Source organism: Prunus mume, linkage group LG1, assembly GCF_029339155.1.
Source record: "Prunus mume cultivar Tortuosa linkage group LG1, ASM2933915v1, whole genome shotgun sequence".
NCBI classification, from domain to species: Eukaryota; Viridiplantae; Streptophyta; class Magnoliopsida; order Rosales; family Rosaceae; genus Prunus; species Prunus mume.
This window is the reverse complement of record NC_142698.1, coordinates 12316984-12332172: the sequence shown is the minus strand read 5'-3', so window position 1 is coordinate 12332172 and position 15189 is coordinate 12316984. Positions and strand designations below refer to the sequence as shown.

General features: G+C 36.6%; 2 protein-coding genes across 6 annotated transcripts; both read right to left on the bottom strand.

Annotated features, from left to right (window-relative positions):
• Nucleotides 1–433: 433 nt before the first annotated feature.
• TKI1 (TSL-kinase interacting protein 1) lies at nt 434–8310 on the bottom strand. Of its 3 annotated transcripts, XM_008245763.3 has the most exons (15): nt 8110–8310; nt 6990–7203; nt 6796–6878; nt 6667–6714; nt 6448–6557; nt 6003–6087; nt 5451–5727; nt 3827–3961; nt 3566–3717; nt 3222–3460; nt 3064–3137; nt 2705–2841; nt 1599–1994; nt 1360–1488; nt 434–1045 (listed from the first exon to the last, which is right to left on the bottom strand). In XM_008245763.3, exons 2-15 carry the CDS (start codon nt 7114–7116, stop codon nt 818–820), a joined length of 2220 nt encoding a protein of 739 aa, XP_008243985.2. In that variant the 5' UTR covers nt 7117–7203; nt 8110–8310; the 3' UTR covers nt 434–817. The 3 variants fall into 3 exon arrangements, with proteins under 3 accessions (XP_008243985.2, XP_008243983.2, XP_008243984.2); XM_008245761.3 differs by having other exon boundaries at nt 2705–3137; XM_008245762.3 differs by having other exon boundaries at nt 2705–3137; nt 3827–3943.
• Nucleotides 8311–9728: 1418 nt separating this feature from the next.
• LOC103342166 (uncharacterized) lies at nt 9729–15059 on the bottom strand. Of its 3 annotated transcripts, none has more exons than XR_016125960.1 (12): nt 14842–15059; nt 14498–14759; nt 13974–14317; nt 13587–13872; nt 13304–13371; nt 12528–12776; nt 12272–12347; nt 11864–11940; nt 11735–11794; nt 11325–11409; nt 10702–10800; nt 9729–10475 (listed from the first exon to the last, which is right to left on the bottom strand). XR_016125960.1 is itself a non-coding variant. In XM_008245764.3 (12 exons), exons 1-12 carry the CDS (start codon nt 14974–14976, stop codon nt 10245–10247), a joined length of 1962 nt encoding a protein of 653 aa, XP_008243986.2. In that variant the 5' UTR covers nt 14977–15054; the 3' UTR covers nt 9729–10244. The 3 variants fall into 3 exon arrangements, 2 of the variants coding, with proteins under 2 accessions (XP_008243986.2, XP_088905989.1); XM_008245764.3 differs by having other exon boundaries at nt 11735–11784; nt 14842–15054; XM_089049863.1 differs by lacking the exons at nt 11864–11940; nt 12272–12347 and having other exon boundaries at nt 11735–11784; nt 14842–15055.
• Between the last annotated feature and the right edge of the window lie 130 nt (nt 15060–15189).

Below are 15189 nucleotides of genomic sequence, written 5' to 3'. Positions count from 1 at the left end.
TTTGTTTAAAGAATAGCCGCACGGCGATACTCGTTAATATTATTTTTAAGAGTAGTTTAGAGCATTATCCATTACAATTAGGCCATTGGCCGAATCTATTGTCCCCTTTTGATTTTCAATTTTTCAAAGTTATTACCCATATAAAAAATTTAAAATTTTCTCATTTAATACTCATATCATACACATATCATACACGTACATATTTTCCAATAATACTTTCATTTTCTCTGATGCATTAGCACATTGGGGTTTTCTTGCTTCCACAATACCATTATGTTGTTGCACTTCATCTCCCTGTGACTTTAGTCATGTTATTTTTCAACTAGTCAGGACATTTAAAACAACCTCTCAAGTCTCAATTAACAAATAATCCAAATTATCATAGAATCCAATGTGACCATTTTTCTTGGTTTGGTTAAGAGTCAACAAAATCGACAGCATAAACAGAATAAACAGTGAGGAAGAAAGAATGTACAAATAACTCGACAACATCAGGGTATCTGAAACCCGATTTATCTGGTCAGGTTGCAGAGGTCATGCATCAGCTCCGGAATACACAATTTACAAAAGACGTAACAAATAAAAAGCCAAAATACAATTTGTCTACATTTGTACAAATTAAGACCTTTGATCAGAGAATTGTACACACGAAAGCTCAAATTCCGTTTGGGCTCGCAGGGGCACCTTTGGCATGCAATCCTCCCGTCAGAGCTAAACTGAGAAAATGTTATAGTCACTGAACTCCCATTGAAGCCCCGCCATTAGGAAAATGTTATAGTCACTGTACTACAATTGAAGCCCCAACATTTGGCAGATCTCAAACTCCATTGCCAATTTTAAAATCTGAAAAGGATGCCGTTTCTCGAGCTTCAACTGATGCTGTTGGTTCTCTCTTGTTTGCCCCAAAAAAGGAGCAATTTTGAAATGCATCGAGACTGCTGGCAATAAGGCGGTTCAACCCACTAAGACTATCACTCAGAACAAAATCTTCACTATGGTATTTAGAAGATGGCATCTCCAAATCTAATGGTCCTAAAGATTCAGGCTGTAAAGAAAGGAACATAAAAATCAGAAGTATCCAAAAAAAATTGCTGAAAATAAACAAATATATTGTCAACACACAATTCCCATATAAAAAGATTTATAATTCCTTGTCATAAAAAAAATATATTTATGATTCCATTAGCTCCATTAAAAAGGATGTCAAGGAACCTATAAACGAACTTGTTACAGAAAAGTTTAAATGACCCTGCTTCCTAGATGAAACAACAGGAGCAGATTTCAGCAGGACCCAGCAAGCCATATGAGTGTCATGGAGATTCAACTTTCAAGACATAAAATGCTGAAAAAGGAACATACCCAGTATATATCTGTTAAAGCGTTGAAATCTTTTACTGAACTCTCAAGGATACGTGGATCAGACTGACATTCATCTGTAGGACCTCCTTGAGGGGGATCATCAATGGGCCTCTCTACTACAGGTATCTCCTGCAGGAAACTTATATTATTTCAAGCATTTTGACAACGCAAGCGACTATTCCTATTTCTCAGTCACACGAGGGCTTCAATAAAAAAAATTATATATTGTGAAATGATACCTCAACCATGCAATCAGAGCCCGCTGAGCTTGCCCCTGGAGGAGCAACAGCAGATAAACTGGAAACCTCTTGACAGAAAACAGAATTCTTTTGAAATGAGAAAGCATCACATGTTTCTTCAGCATCCCAGATGGAAGATACATGACATTCCATAGTAGGTTGGCATCCCATCTTGTTCTGTCTAGAAATATGAGCAGCAATCACGGCATCAAATGAATCACAGCTAAATGGGATCTGCTGAAGGCATTGGGAGCCTTCAGCAACAGGTGGATCGATGCAGTTAGTATCTAAATCATGAGATACTCCTGAAAGTAGATCTCCCATGCTTATGTTGGTTAGGCTATCCGCCCACACCCCGGCTGATAGTGCAGTGCCAGTAATTGATCTAAGGTCATCCTATTATTATACACACAAATTAATGTTCAGAGAAATAGCACAATAGTAAACCAGAAAATATGTAAAACATTTATACACAATTTCCTCCATGGGTTAGAAAATAAGATTCCCACTAATACAAGTACATAAAGAAAGACATCCACACATTATTCCCTTCCACTTTGCAATCGTTCTTGAAAAATAGAGGTAAAGTTATCCACATCTTTCTTATGAACACAGTCGAGACCTGATTAGTTGCCATGGGGGTAAAAAGTTTCTTTTATTATTATTTTCCATGGGGGTGGGGGTGGCATAAAGCAGATTGTTATGCAAGTAAAACATTTTCTGTTCATAAAGCTAATTTAGCCAAGCTGTAAAAAATTCTTAAAATAAGGAACAAGGCAATTGTCACATTCAAAAGATTCCAGAAAGAAAATGTAAGTCGAGGAGGACAAAAGGGGTAAGCATTGATTTTAATACACACCAAAACAAAAAAGAAAAAAAAAAATCTTGCTTTATCCAAGAAACAACAGGAGACAGTCGTATTGAGAAACATCTAATGTACAAGTAAGATGGGTAGATAAGACAATGCTATGTGATTGGAATAGTTAGTACAGAAAGCAAATTGCAAGTTCCTCTGTTGGGCCCTAGTTAAAAATATGCATACATTCATACCTGTGGGCTGACAGTTTAATAACATTAAAAACATGGAGCAGAGAAAGGACATTTACCACATCTCCCCGATGTCTTGAGGTACTCTGATCACCAGCCTCCTTTTTATGCCATGACGTTATTTCCGTAGGGTCCCCCACAAAGTTATTGTTTGGACTTACGCAGATGTAGCCATTTATCTCATTGGACTCTTCAGCTGAAGTCAAACCAAGAGAATGGTTATACCGTGGTTTACCACGTTCGGGTAGTTGGGGTTGAGAATGTTGATAATCCAGGGCGGAGAGAACACAACTATTGTTTGTTGAAGTTAAGTGATCCTTATGGATATTGGCAGACTGATTATCAGTTGATAGAGGAGATATAGGAGCTGAATCCACAATCTGCTCCTTCCTCTTCTCTTCATTAATATCATGCTCACCTTGATTGCTGCAAGATGCTACAGGTGTTTGCAATCCAACAGACCCAAGCTCAGCATTGGAGAACCAACCATACCTGCAAGGTAATATTGCGACTCGTTTTATGATATTTAGTAATCTAGTGTGTGACATTATATTTGAGTTGAAAAGAAGTAGGAACCTTAAACGGAAAACTGGCGGGCATCCAATCGTTGCATATACATCTGCCGCGCTGACAATTGAGTCTTGCATCCATCTAGGATAACCCATCAGGTTATCCCTCTGGACACTGTAATGGAACAGGGTTAGCTCTCCTGATGCTACATTCGAATTTCCCCATTTGCGATTTAGATGATCCAAAACTGATGATATCTTTTTCCGAGTACTAAGAGTGAGTTCCAAGTATGGATTATGTTTATCCTGTGAAACGGTAATAACCCAAATTTTGATCACTCTGAAAAGTGCTCAGGTGATAAAACTTTATTTCAAAACAAATTTGAAAATATAAGTTATCACAATGCTCACATTTTCCAAGGCTCTTCTAGTACCATCATCAATTGGGAACAACTGGAGCTTAAGTTTCATACAATTGTTTATGCCACTCTCTGCATCAATATTTTGTACGAAAGCGGGCATAGGCGGCAGAATTTTTCCAACAGGAACAGCGCTACTTTGCCCTGAAAATTAAAATGGAAAGAACCATGGCATTAATAAATTTTCCCCAACTGGTTTGAGTCTAATCCACTCAAGAAAAAATAACTAAGAACTGGCAAGGAAATGATTCACCTGCAGCACTTCTGTCTTGCTCAACTTCTTTATCAGTTATTGCTCGCTCTAGGTGCTCAGCAGCATCAGCAACCAAAGAAACCCCAGCAATTGCAGCCTTTTCCCACTTTTTATATGCTGCTGACGAGAGAGCACCTGCTAATAATACATTAGTAACCAGACCAATACCAAATTTCCTGAAAGTGGCACTAGCATTGAGAATATGTGAATTCAAGGATGAAAATATCAAGTGATACTATTATCGGGCCTTCAATTTACGGATATTTCAGGGGATATATCGATGTCGTTTTAGTTATCAGGGAAAATCGACAAAAAAGACAGATAATGGCTTAAAAACATGGAATTTTGAAGTGAAACTTTCATAGATATTAAGCACATTATCAATGAATGTATTGAACTAATAAAATTCAAAATGCACTAAGTATAAGATATGCATATGATGAAATGTACGTGTATATAATGCGCGATGAAAATCCTGAAAATAAATACAATTAGACTGAACACAACAAAGACAACATTATTCAAACACAACATAACCCAACAGTATATTACAAGAATCAGACTTAATGATAAAGGAAATGAGAGATAGAAGATTAGGTGAAAAATAAAATCAAACACACAAGAAACCGAGCAACCAGAGAGAGGAGAGGAAGAGCCAAAAATAGCCGAAATGACTCAGAAGAGAGGAAAGGAGAAGCTACTAAATATTAGAGCTTGGTTTTTGACATTGATTCAGTGGCTGGGACCTATGATTACTTTCAAAACTGAAGACAAATTTCCGGGTTATTTGTCTGGTATCGTTAAATATCAGTAATCGAGGATATCGGGGGTTATCGGGGATATATCGCCGATAAGGGGGAAGAAATAGGCTTACCCCCTGTATCTGTATCGACACCTGAAAAAAGGGATATATCGGCCGATATTTTCATCCTAGTGAATATGTTGACTAGTTTCTTTTGAAAATCAGGTGCTGCAACTTATTTTCATAAGTAATCTACCAAAATGCAGCTGATGGCACCAATTGTACCTGGAACGAGAAGCGATAGTTCACCATAGCCAACAAGGAAAAAACAAATTAAGTGAAACCTTCAAATAATTTCTTTTAATTACTAGGAAGACAAGTAACGCAATTTAGTCACAGGAAAAGAAAACACGAAGAATAAAATCAGAGGCTATGTTTGAAGGAGGCAAGAACAGCAATGTGACTTCACAAAGGCGCATGTTAGGTTTGAAAAACTTAAAGTTCATAAACCTAGAGTAATTTCAACCATCCAAAGATTCAAGCAAGTTATATAAAAATTTAATCAGGGTGAAACTCTGAAGTCCAAATGCATTCAAATATTCCCTGCTGTATTAAGTGGTTGCTAGAATCATGCAAATCTGACATCAGATATCTATGCTCATTCTTACACCAGTTCACTTAAAGAATATATATAAAGAAGAAAAGCACACTGATCTTAGAAGCCAATTTGCACAGCTGAGACAAATCAGCCACTAGCAATTAAATTCTAAACTTACATGAGAAAATTGTCAATGGGATGAAATTAGAATGCAAGGACCACATACCCTAGCTTCTGTAAAAGAGAGACTATGCAAAAGTGGGTAGACTAACAAAAAGAATCACCTGGTTTTCGTCGTTGTCTAGCAGGTTTCATGGTACTTGAGTCTCCTTTGTTGCTACGATTAACACCTATATTTACATTGCGCTTTAATGACGCTTTTCCAGGTCCTAATTTCTGAATATTGTGACTGTCAACAAGAACCAGTTTAACTGTGCGATTATCATGTCCTGATGGTCTATTCTGATTGGAAAGTGTGCTTGGAGCATTAGGAGGGCAGTTTTCTCCCTGAGAAGGCCGTTTCCTAACACTCTTCTTCCGGTCTTTCAGGAGTTGGTGTTCCTTTGTGCAAAAAACATGACAGTAAGTCCATGACCAGTGTAATATATCAATATCTGACATAGTGCACTTTGCTCAACTACATTAACCATGGTGCACCTTTACCACTCCAAGCACAACACATGGCATGTGATGAGTTGAGAGGCAATGGTATATCATGGCTATTGGTGGTCAGTATAATTCTACTCTATTAAATAAACGAAAAATCATTGGATCACACACACACACACAGACAGAGAGGAACATAGTCTTGGATTAAAACTAATGTTTTTACTAACCAACGCTTCTATAAAGATCTTAAATCTTCGGGGCTTCAAGTGAAGCTTTGATGCTTTGCAGCTATACTTTTCCAGCAACGACCACCTGCAACAAAGTCACACAAAACATATAATTCTTTGCGCATTTGTATTTCTATTTAACAAGACAATTTAGATGTCAGTTTGTGAAATCTGAATTGTATTCTTCTCACTATTGGAGGAAAGTATACATACAGCCAAGCTAACGTTACAATAGGAAATATATATAAAGGAATTCCTAGTCTATAGGGATTGACAATTAATATAGTTGACTGGAGAGATATAAACGGATTCTCTACAATAGATATTGGGTCAAATGCTCCCAACAGTGACTGTTAAAAACTAAGATCCAACTCCAGGCTGCAATCTTTTTAGAGGATCTCCATAGGTAAGAAAAATGAAAAAACTGATTGATAATTAATCTTACCATCGAAGCATAGCAGCATTAGTATCTTTAGAATTTTTGGAATCCAAATATAATCCCGGACCCAGCAGCTTGTTCATACGCCTCACAAGACGATAATAATAATGTCTGACCTGGAAACCATGAAGGGAAAAGAGAAAGAAAATCAAAATCAATATGTTGACAGGAGAATCAATCAACCACTGAATGGAAAGAGCCAAAAGTAATTGTTCTAGAAAATACCTGATCCTTGTTTTTACTTTGAACACGACAAGTTATCTTTTCAAAATTCTGCAATCCAAGTATAGCACAGTTAGGGATTTTTAAGTTTAAAATATTTAATTACCAAAAAAACCAAGGACAGGAGCATGCCTTGCCAACTTGTCGTAAAGCAGCAAAGAAACTTTCCTCCTCTTGGTGTGTCCAAGCAGCCCATTGCCGGGTTGGTTTTTTCACTGCAAATTCACAACAATTAGAAGGTGGAAATTTGTACTTTGGAAGGTAACACAATCAGAAGAAAGCCCATAATAAGTACGTGTGATACAAATTGATCGCATAAAGTATACCAGGCTGCTGCAGTGCAACGTGATTTGAGGTGGATGGAGCTAAACCCGGACCTCCATCCTGAACAAAGAAACCCCCCTGATGAGGATGTGCCTCGGAGTTCACGATGACTGTTGACCCTATCTGCATGTTGAATGCATAACCTATATGCTCATGCTCTCAGTTTCCGGGTTTCAAGCAATACTTTGTTTGACCTCTAACTTGGTGCAAACCAGACTGTTAATTGTAACAAGAGGATTTAAGCTTAGCATGGAAAAACCAATGCAGTAAATTGACACAAAGTTAAATTAGTAGGAGGCAACAACCTAATCAGTGAGTTCACACATTCACATTCACCAGAAGATGTGCATTCATGCACCCCAAATTCAGTTTCTCCAGATACTTCATAATGTTAAAAGATTTCATTTTGGAGTTCATTTACATAAGAGATCTAAGTTTTCAAATTTCCCTTGATTGGGTAAAATTTTACATGAGAATGATTGGAAAGTAAGTTCACAAAAAAAGCACTCCATCAAACAAGCACTGAAGCTCACAAATGTGATCAAACTATTCACATGAATAAGGAATTTGTATTTGCAGACCCGAAGTGTATCTAGCAATCCAAACCGGGCAAATAGTAATAATATCAAATCATGCTCATGCTAACAAATCCATTACCATATTAGCATCCAGTTTGGCAAACAGAGCCTACATTGGCTTACAAAAAAACAATCTAATTCAGTAAAAGTTAAGCAAGAAATTGAACTCCAGTATTCAAAATAAAAAATAAAAGAGAACTATAATCAGTAGCTAAAAAAAAGCCAGAAAACAACAATAGAAATGGAGAATACACTCTTCAAGAATTTAGATCCAAATCACAACTCCTGAACTGAACTCTACCTCAGAAAACTTTTTTTTTTTCTCGATATGTAGAGTTAAAATTAACCTTTTCCTATCAAAAAAATCAACAGAAGTACAAAAGAAATATTGAAAGAAAAAAAACCCCAATTGTAATTTCTTCAACTTTCCCCAGCAGCCAAACGACGGCTAGGGTTTCGAACTACACAAACAAATAATCAATCAACTTATGCTCTGTCAACCACATAAATCAATGAATCTGGAGAATTCGCACTCATAAATTACCTGATAGAAATTTCGAAGAACCCAGAAAACCCTAAAATCGAACGGACGAGCTCCTGAGATTGAAGAAATGCAAACAAAAACCGGATAGAACCTTCCGACAGACGTCTACAGTTCGAAAAAGGAACGAATTTTACTTTGAGAAAAAAAGCGTTATTAGTTAATTCACTGGAAAGGACGAAAAATAAGGATTATTGACATATTGGGATCATATCACAAAGGGAACGGGTTTTTTTTTTTTCCTTATTTTGCAAGGACTTGGACATAGAGGTTACTCAACATGACCTAATTTTTCACAACTTTTCAAGTGATTCTATGAAGACCTAAATTTTTAGGAATAGTAGAAGGTAGACTAAATTTTGTTGATGCTTTTATTACTTCTAATAAAAAAAGGAGAAAAAAGTTTGTGTTATTATTTTGACGATCTAATGGATTATATAGATATTAGATATGATAAAACATAAACAACGATCGTTATGATATCAATGATCGACACGATCATTATGATAAGGATATGGTTGAGGTTGTTATCAAACATCCAACTAACCTAGATTTGATTTTATGCCATTTGAGTTATAGTTTGTGAGAAAGTTATATCGACCGGAAATGATGAGCTGAAATACACTATAAATAATGCTTCCGGCACAAATAATACTGATACAATCAATATACAAAATATTACTCTTACCTAGCATAGGTAACTAACTCTAAATTAATTATATGAAGAAAGTATAGATCAATCTCATGGATGAAATACATGTCAATGTTCAATTTGGATTCTTTGCCCCCAATATATCATAATCATGAATGATATGCCATTAATATTTTTCTTTCCCTTCTAACAATCAACCATTCACTTTGAACATGTGTGATGAATTCGATTTGAAGTCTCATTTCCCAAACTATGCATTCACTATGAATAGCATGTGTGATGAATTCGAATTGACGTCTTATTTCCCAAACTTTCCAATGCTAATGCAAAGCCTACATTTTCCATAGGGTATGTAAAAGAAACATTATTTAGTATTACTGTTGTCACAGTATTATCATTACACAATGTTCCTCATCACAAAGACACAAAGGAACCTAATTTGGCATATAGTCTCATACTTAAAATTATTAAGACTAAAACTTCTTCCAACATTGAAAAGAAAAATACCGCTATACCAATACAACTTTATGAACCAACGCATATTTTGACGAAGTGATTAATTAACTCTCCATCATGAACGCAACCCTAAAGACCAAACAATAAAGAAGTCCAACTGTGGACTTTTCCACATGCAATGCAGGTGATCAATCATGGCAGCATCGCAGAAAGAAGGAAGCGTAATTTACTTTTAAAGAACCTTTTCAACCATGTGTGCGCACTAGATTTAGAGTAGAGAACAGGAAATGTCAAAAGAAAGAGAAAGCCAAAGAGACAAAGGGAATAATCTCACGCTAAAGAAAAGGCTAGGCTACAATTATGTCAAACAGGGCTCTATTTAGCCATTTAGCCTTTTTTAAGAGAACCTTGCCAAGGAGGCCTCATCTTCTTGTAAGTTTAAAGCCAGTCCTTTCTGAGGCAGTAGAACAGCAACACAAGAGGTAATTGAATGGTTACGTCAGGAGAAACAATGTTTTCCTGAAACTAGCGTATTTATATGGTAAAAACAGAATTTACATCCAAAATTGTTACAAACAAGTGACAATGAATACAACGGTAGTAATAAGGATCAAAATGATACACAGAGCAACTTCAGATGGCTACAGTAGAAGCTTGTTCTATGGTTCCTTTGTTGTACAGACACCAGGGAGGATATCGATCATAACCTTTCGTAACATTCTCAAAACATATTCTGTTCCTCTCATTCTTTCGATACTGTATGTGCTACACATTGTATCCATTCATCCCACCACCATCCTTTGTTTTAGAGCAGTTGCACTATTTGTTGCTGGCATACCACCATAAGTAAAGATTTCCATCCATCTGGAACTAGTGCTACCAATTTATAATTTGCTAAGATCATAAATGCAGCAGCCCACATCAATCACCACTGAAGGATAATTTGCTTGGAGAAACAGAACCAAGAAAGGACCCTAGACCACTGCAAAATGAGACGTTCCATTTACTTCCATCGGCGACTGCAACAACTTTATTCAGTAGTGGTTGATTTACTAAGCATTAATCTGTACATAGGGTCCCCACGAGCTAAGACATGTTGTTCCCAGTCAGATCGAACTCCAAATGGGTTGTCCTTAAGCCACCCACTATTAGTTATGGCAAAACTTTGTTCATGCACCACAGTAAGTTTACCCTTGCCATATCTCTGAAACTGTTCTTTCATTCTCAGAGAGACGGCCTCTATGTCAGATTGCAGAAAGACCTAGTAAATATAACAGAAATTAGCAAATAAACTGACAAATCCCTGTCATGCAGGTGCAGCTGACCTACATTGATTTTCTAGTTGTGTAGTCTTAAGTATAAATCATGGAGTATATGGTGTCATTACTTGCAGTGATGAAAATAAAGGTGAAGAAGTGGGGAAAGAAAGTCAACTACAGAGTTAAAATGGAGCTCCTTATGGAAGTGGAGCTGCAAAATAGTTTTACCTTTCCATTAGCTGTAAGCAGATCAGCAACTGCTTCGACTAATGACCTTTGCAGCATACTCCATCTATGATCTGGTTTGTTGAAATCAGGATTTGGGCACTAAATGGGGAAAAAAATCCCAATTAATTATTGATAAAAATAAACATAAGCATTGAATGCAAGACTGATGAAACTATAAGGACAAGAAAATGCATTTAATTTTCCATTACATCAAATATACTGCCCTACTTTCCATGTCATTTTCAAGTGAAGTGATAGAGAACTTAACATAGTACCCTTTTTTTTTAAAATAACAGAGAACCACATATTTCTCAACTTATAATGAGAAAATGTGGCATCAGGTTGTTCTATACAAGGCAATTACTTAGAAGTTATCAAATAATTTTAGAGAAGACAATGAAACATATGAAGCACATATAACATTCCTTTAAAGAAAGGAAGAAATGAAAAAAGTTCGGTTTAGCATGTCTTTCATAATGCATAAAGGGCTATCATTTTGTAGGTTCTTAAAGTTTAACAGATTATATATTGCTAACTCTAACATGCACATTTACATGGATAGTCACTTGATAAAAGAAGCAGATGTTTCAAGTTGAAAAGAGACATAGAGTTGCAATCCCAACCTGTATCGAAACAAGCACTAGCTTTCCGGGGTAACTAGAAATAATGGATCGGAATGTTGAAGTAGCATTTGTTGCGATGAAGTACCTAAAGTAGACAAAAGCAAGACAAATATATGTAAGATGATGAAGCGGACCTATAATGTTAAACACACCAAATTCTATAAATGGAAGCATCATAGTTTCCTATCCTCCAACCCCAAATTCAAACACACACGTGCGAGCATACACACATACAGACTGGATCCATTCAAGTTTTAACTTACAACATTAAACACACAATTGTATGTGGCACAAGCAACCCAGACATGCACATTGCAGACACAGGTCATTAAAGTTCATGCAACAGTCAGTTAGACAAGCAAATTCACAAGGCCATAATTTTTTTGCAGCACCAAGGCTACAACCCTTACCCATTTCTTATCCCACGCCAGTGAACAGAGTCCAGGCAGCGTTTTACAAGCTGAAAAAAGCTGTAAAACTGTCAGTAATAGAGGATAAGAATAGGCAAAAAGAATACAAAATTTCCACATCCTGGAAACCTTTTTATTAATCTCCAAACCAAGAAAATTCAAATCCTTCCTTGTTTTGGCCATCCCCAAAAGAAACATTCCATTACCTGCCATGTATTATTCGGAGTCAGTAAATAACCAGTAACTGCTATGACTATCTCATGACCAAATCATAAAGGGCATGTTGAAATTATACAACTGTTTCAACTCAACAAGCCTTGTTATTTATTTATTCCAATCAGAAATTTGTCAGTTGCATCAAATTTAGCTTCCTTTAGAACCTAATCCTTATGATCTCTCTCTCTCTCTCTCTCTCTCTCTCTCTCTCTCTCTTTAATATCTTGCTTATACATGTAGAACAACAATAAGGTAACAAACTGAAACCTCAATGCGGAAAAAGAAATCCATAGGAAGGGAGAAGAAGATGAAAGACAATACCACTTCCAATATCAACTACCAAAGGTTGAGCTGGATCAGAATAGGCATCACTCCAATCAATATCAAAAGGGTATGCCTGCACTAGATAACTACTTTAAGAAGTTTGAAAATATTTTTTTAAATAGTGTTATGAAATGCTGGAAAATATTTACATTTTGAAGTGAATAACATCACTAAGATCTCTGAGCTCCTTTAGATGAGAATGAAGTCAGATTGATGCATCAATCCACATTATGAAAGAAGATATGAATCGTACCCTATCTAAGGCCATGACCCCCGGAAGTTTTCTGCCTTTGAGAAACTCCCACACAACTGAAGCATCCTTAATCATAGTGAAATTAAAGGTGGAATTTGATTCCTTCACCATTGCTTCACATGCCTTATTCCCAACAACAGTTATGTTGCAGTTGCTTTGACTTAGTTGATTAAGCATTTGAGCCAGTTCAGAAGCTCCTTTTGTGCAGTTACTCGTACGGAATTTCACTGGACCAATCCAAGTGACTTTCTGCAATTCAAATCAGGGAGGTCTGACAATGAGTCCACACAAGGCCAGCAATAATGCGTACTTGAAAACACAAAAGAGAACAGACTGCGATCAAGAAAGAAAATACATATGACATCAAGGTGGAATTTAATCCTAGTGGTTATACCAGACAAAGTGCATCTACACCACTATATTCGCCAAATTTAACTTTGAAACTTTACAACATACCTTAAAAATTTCACTGTATAATTATAAAGGACCATAAATATGTGAAAGAACAGAATAATGAATATGGAGCCTAAAATTGGAAAGTTGAAAGTTGAAAATGAAACAAACTTTTCGAGGGCTACATTAAGCATGCTAAATTTAGTCCTTAGATAAAGTATCATAACACTCTTATGCTAAAATCTATTCGGTAAAAAGATGCATTGCATACATACCAAGATAGAGACTTAAGAATTGATACTGCACCTCAAATTTAATTCAAAATAGTATTTGAAAACCAAAAGACAATTCTTCTGCCTTACTTCATAAGTATTTTTATTTACCTTGCACCTTGAAAGCATGGACTTCATTTCGACAAATGATGCAGGCCCAATATCAACAGGTACCCACCCTAAAATAGGGAAAAGACTTTGAGAACCCAATTTCACAAATTTATTATATGACACTCAGATTACACAGTTGCAACATAGGAAACTGAAAAATAATGATATTATTGTCAACAAAAGCAGTCAAAAGGACTAGTCAATTCATACATATTCTAATCATTCATGAAAAGAAAAGGAGTCAAGGGGCATCATATTTTTGGTAAACCAAAAGCAGGCTCACCATCCAGAATACGATGAGCAGGAAATATTTCCAATTGCTTTGGAAGATGATCATTCTTGCACCAAAAGTCTTTTGGATATAGGATCTGTACATTTCTAATGTGTGCAACCTGGACTATATCTAGAGCTTCTTTAAGTACCCCATGTTCCACCAAATTCAAGGGAACAGGTAGCCCTAAGGCATGCATTATTTGAAATGACATCATTCCAACAAAGACTAACCCATCACATCGGGAAGTTAAGGAATGCAAAGCAGCTGCTTTATCAAAGAGATTACCCCCTCCAATCTGCACTGCCAAAGATAATAAAGTTAAGAGTCCATAAGTTTTCAGTTTGACTGGAACCAGACACAAATAATGGAACTAATATACTAGCAGTGGAGGCATACAATTGCTACATGCGGTTTTGTGTTGCTTTCTGTAGCCCTTCTAAGTTGAGATAGGCTCTCCTCAAAGTGAAAACCAGCTAAGTTGGCATAGCAGAAGTGAGCAACTCCGCAGGTGGATGCAAGAATCTTATGAGACCGGGAAAAGTAATCATTAACAAAAATATCCACTCCTGATGACAATGCTTGAGAAAATTTTGAACAATTGGCAACTTCTCCTCTAAACTCAGAAAGATTCTCAAGAAGAAGAATATCTCCTTTCTCAAAGCCTTCCCTCTTTGATACCACGTTTTGAGAAATGCATTGTACTGGAACAACTTTGTACTCAAGAAGAGATGACAGGAACTCTGAAATGTGGAGACCATCAAGCAATAAACAATGATCAGCAATTCAACATATCGAATTGTCATATCATAGCCCCATGTTTCATGCTTAAATAAATCCGCCTTTTTTTTTCACTGTCATGAAGCATCATAATGGCAAAAATGCTAGCGAAAAAACTAACATTAGTGTGAAGCATTATATACCTGCAACAGACTGCGCGACAAACAGTCTAGGATTAGTTTTAACACTCCAATCACTAACAAGAACTACTTTAGCCCCAGATTGGTGCAAATACTTAATGGTGAAGAGTGCATTGGGTTGAAATCGGTGTTCCTCCCCTTGTTCCTGAAGCAAAAGGGTAGAGTCAAATCTGACCAGTACAACTTTTGCAACAAGCTCCTTCCTTGGAAACTTTCTAAGAGCCTGCAAGTGTGGCAAGGCATCCATTTCTCCTCCTCCAAAGGCCTAAAAGAGCAAAACCCAATTAAAAACAAAGTAACACAAAACAAGAAAGAACTGAAATTTAGCTAGTGGGCTAGTGCCTTACCTTACACTTGGATGTTAAGATATTTGCTTTGAGATATTCGAAAGTGTGAGGCTTGAGAGCAATACTTGAACATGTGGGAGAGTTGCTGAAAAACAGAGTTGTTTGAAGTTGAAGTAGATTCACAAGGTGACCCATGTTATGTGATTGCGTTTAAGTATTAGAGTTCAGAGCTCCAACACCCAACCCTGCTTCTGCTATGAAGCGTCTGGCTGTGGCCGCTTAAAGCGGAGGAGATGACAAAGAAGTAAACGACATGTCGTGTCCGGAAATAGTGTCCTTGTAATACTATGAAACTTTCACAAAAAAATAAAAATAAAAACTACTTAAACGACACCGCTTTGGAGTCTT

What these genes read in the sequence shown, in the direction of transcription:
- TKI1 (XM_008245761.3), bottom strand. Translation starts at nt 7,116, where the DNA reads ATGCAGATAGGGTCAACAGTCATCGTGAACTCCGAGGCACATCCTCAT. An exon ending in CGTTGCACTGCAGCAGCCTG is followed by an intron (nt 6,879 to 6,989) that starts GTATACTTTATG and finishes GTGAATTTGCAG; the next exon opens with TGAAAAAACCAACCCGGCAA. An exon ending in CTTTAACAGATATATACTGG is followed by an intron (nt 1,046 to 1,359) that starts GTATGTTCCTTT and finishes CTTTCTTTACAG; the next exon opens with CCTGAATCTTTAGGACCATT.
- LOC103342166 (XM_008245764.3), bottom strand. Translation starts at nt 14,976, where the DNA reads ATGGGTCACCTTGTGAATCTACTTCAACTTCAAACAACTCTGTTTTTC. An exon ending in TGTCGCGCAGTCTGTTGCAG is followed by an intron (nt 14,318 to 14,497) that starts GTATATAATGCT and finishes TCCACATTTCAG; the next exon opens with AGTTCCTGTCATCTCTTCTT. An exon ending in TGCTTACAGCTAATGGAAAG is followed by an intron (nt 10,476 to 10,701) that starts GTAAAACTATTT and finishes TATATTTACTAG; the next exon opens with GTCTTTCTGCAATCTGACAT.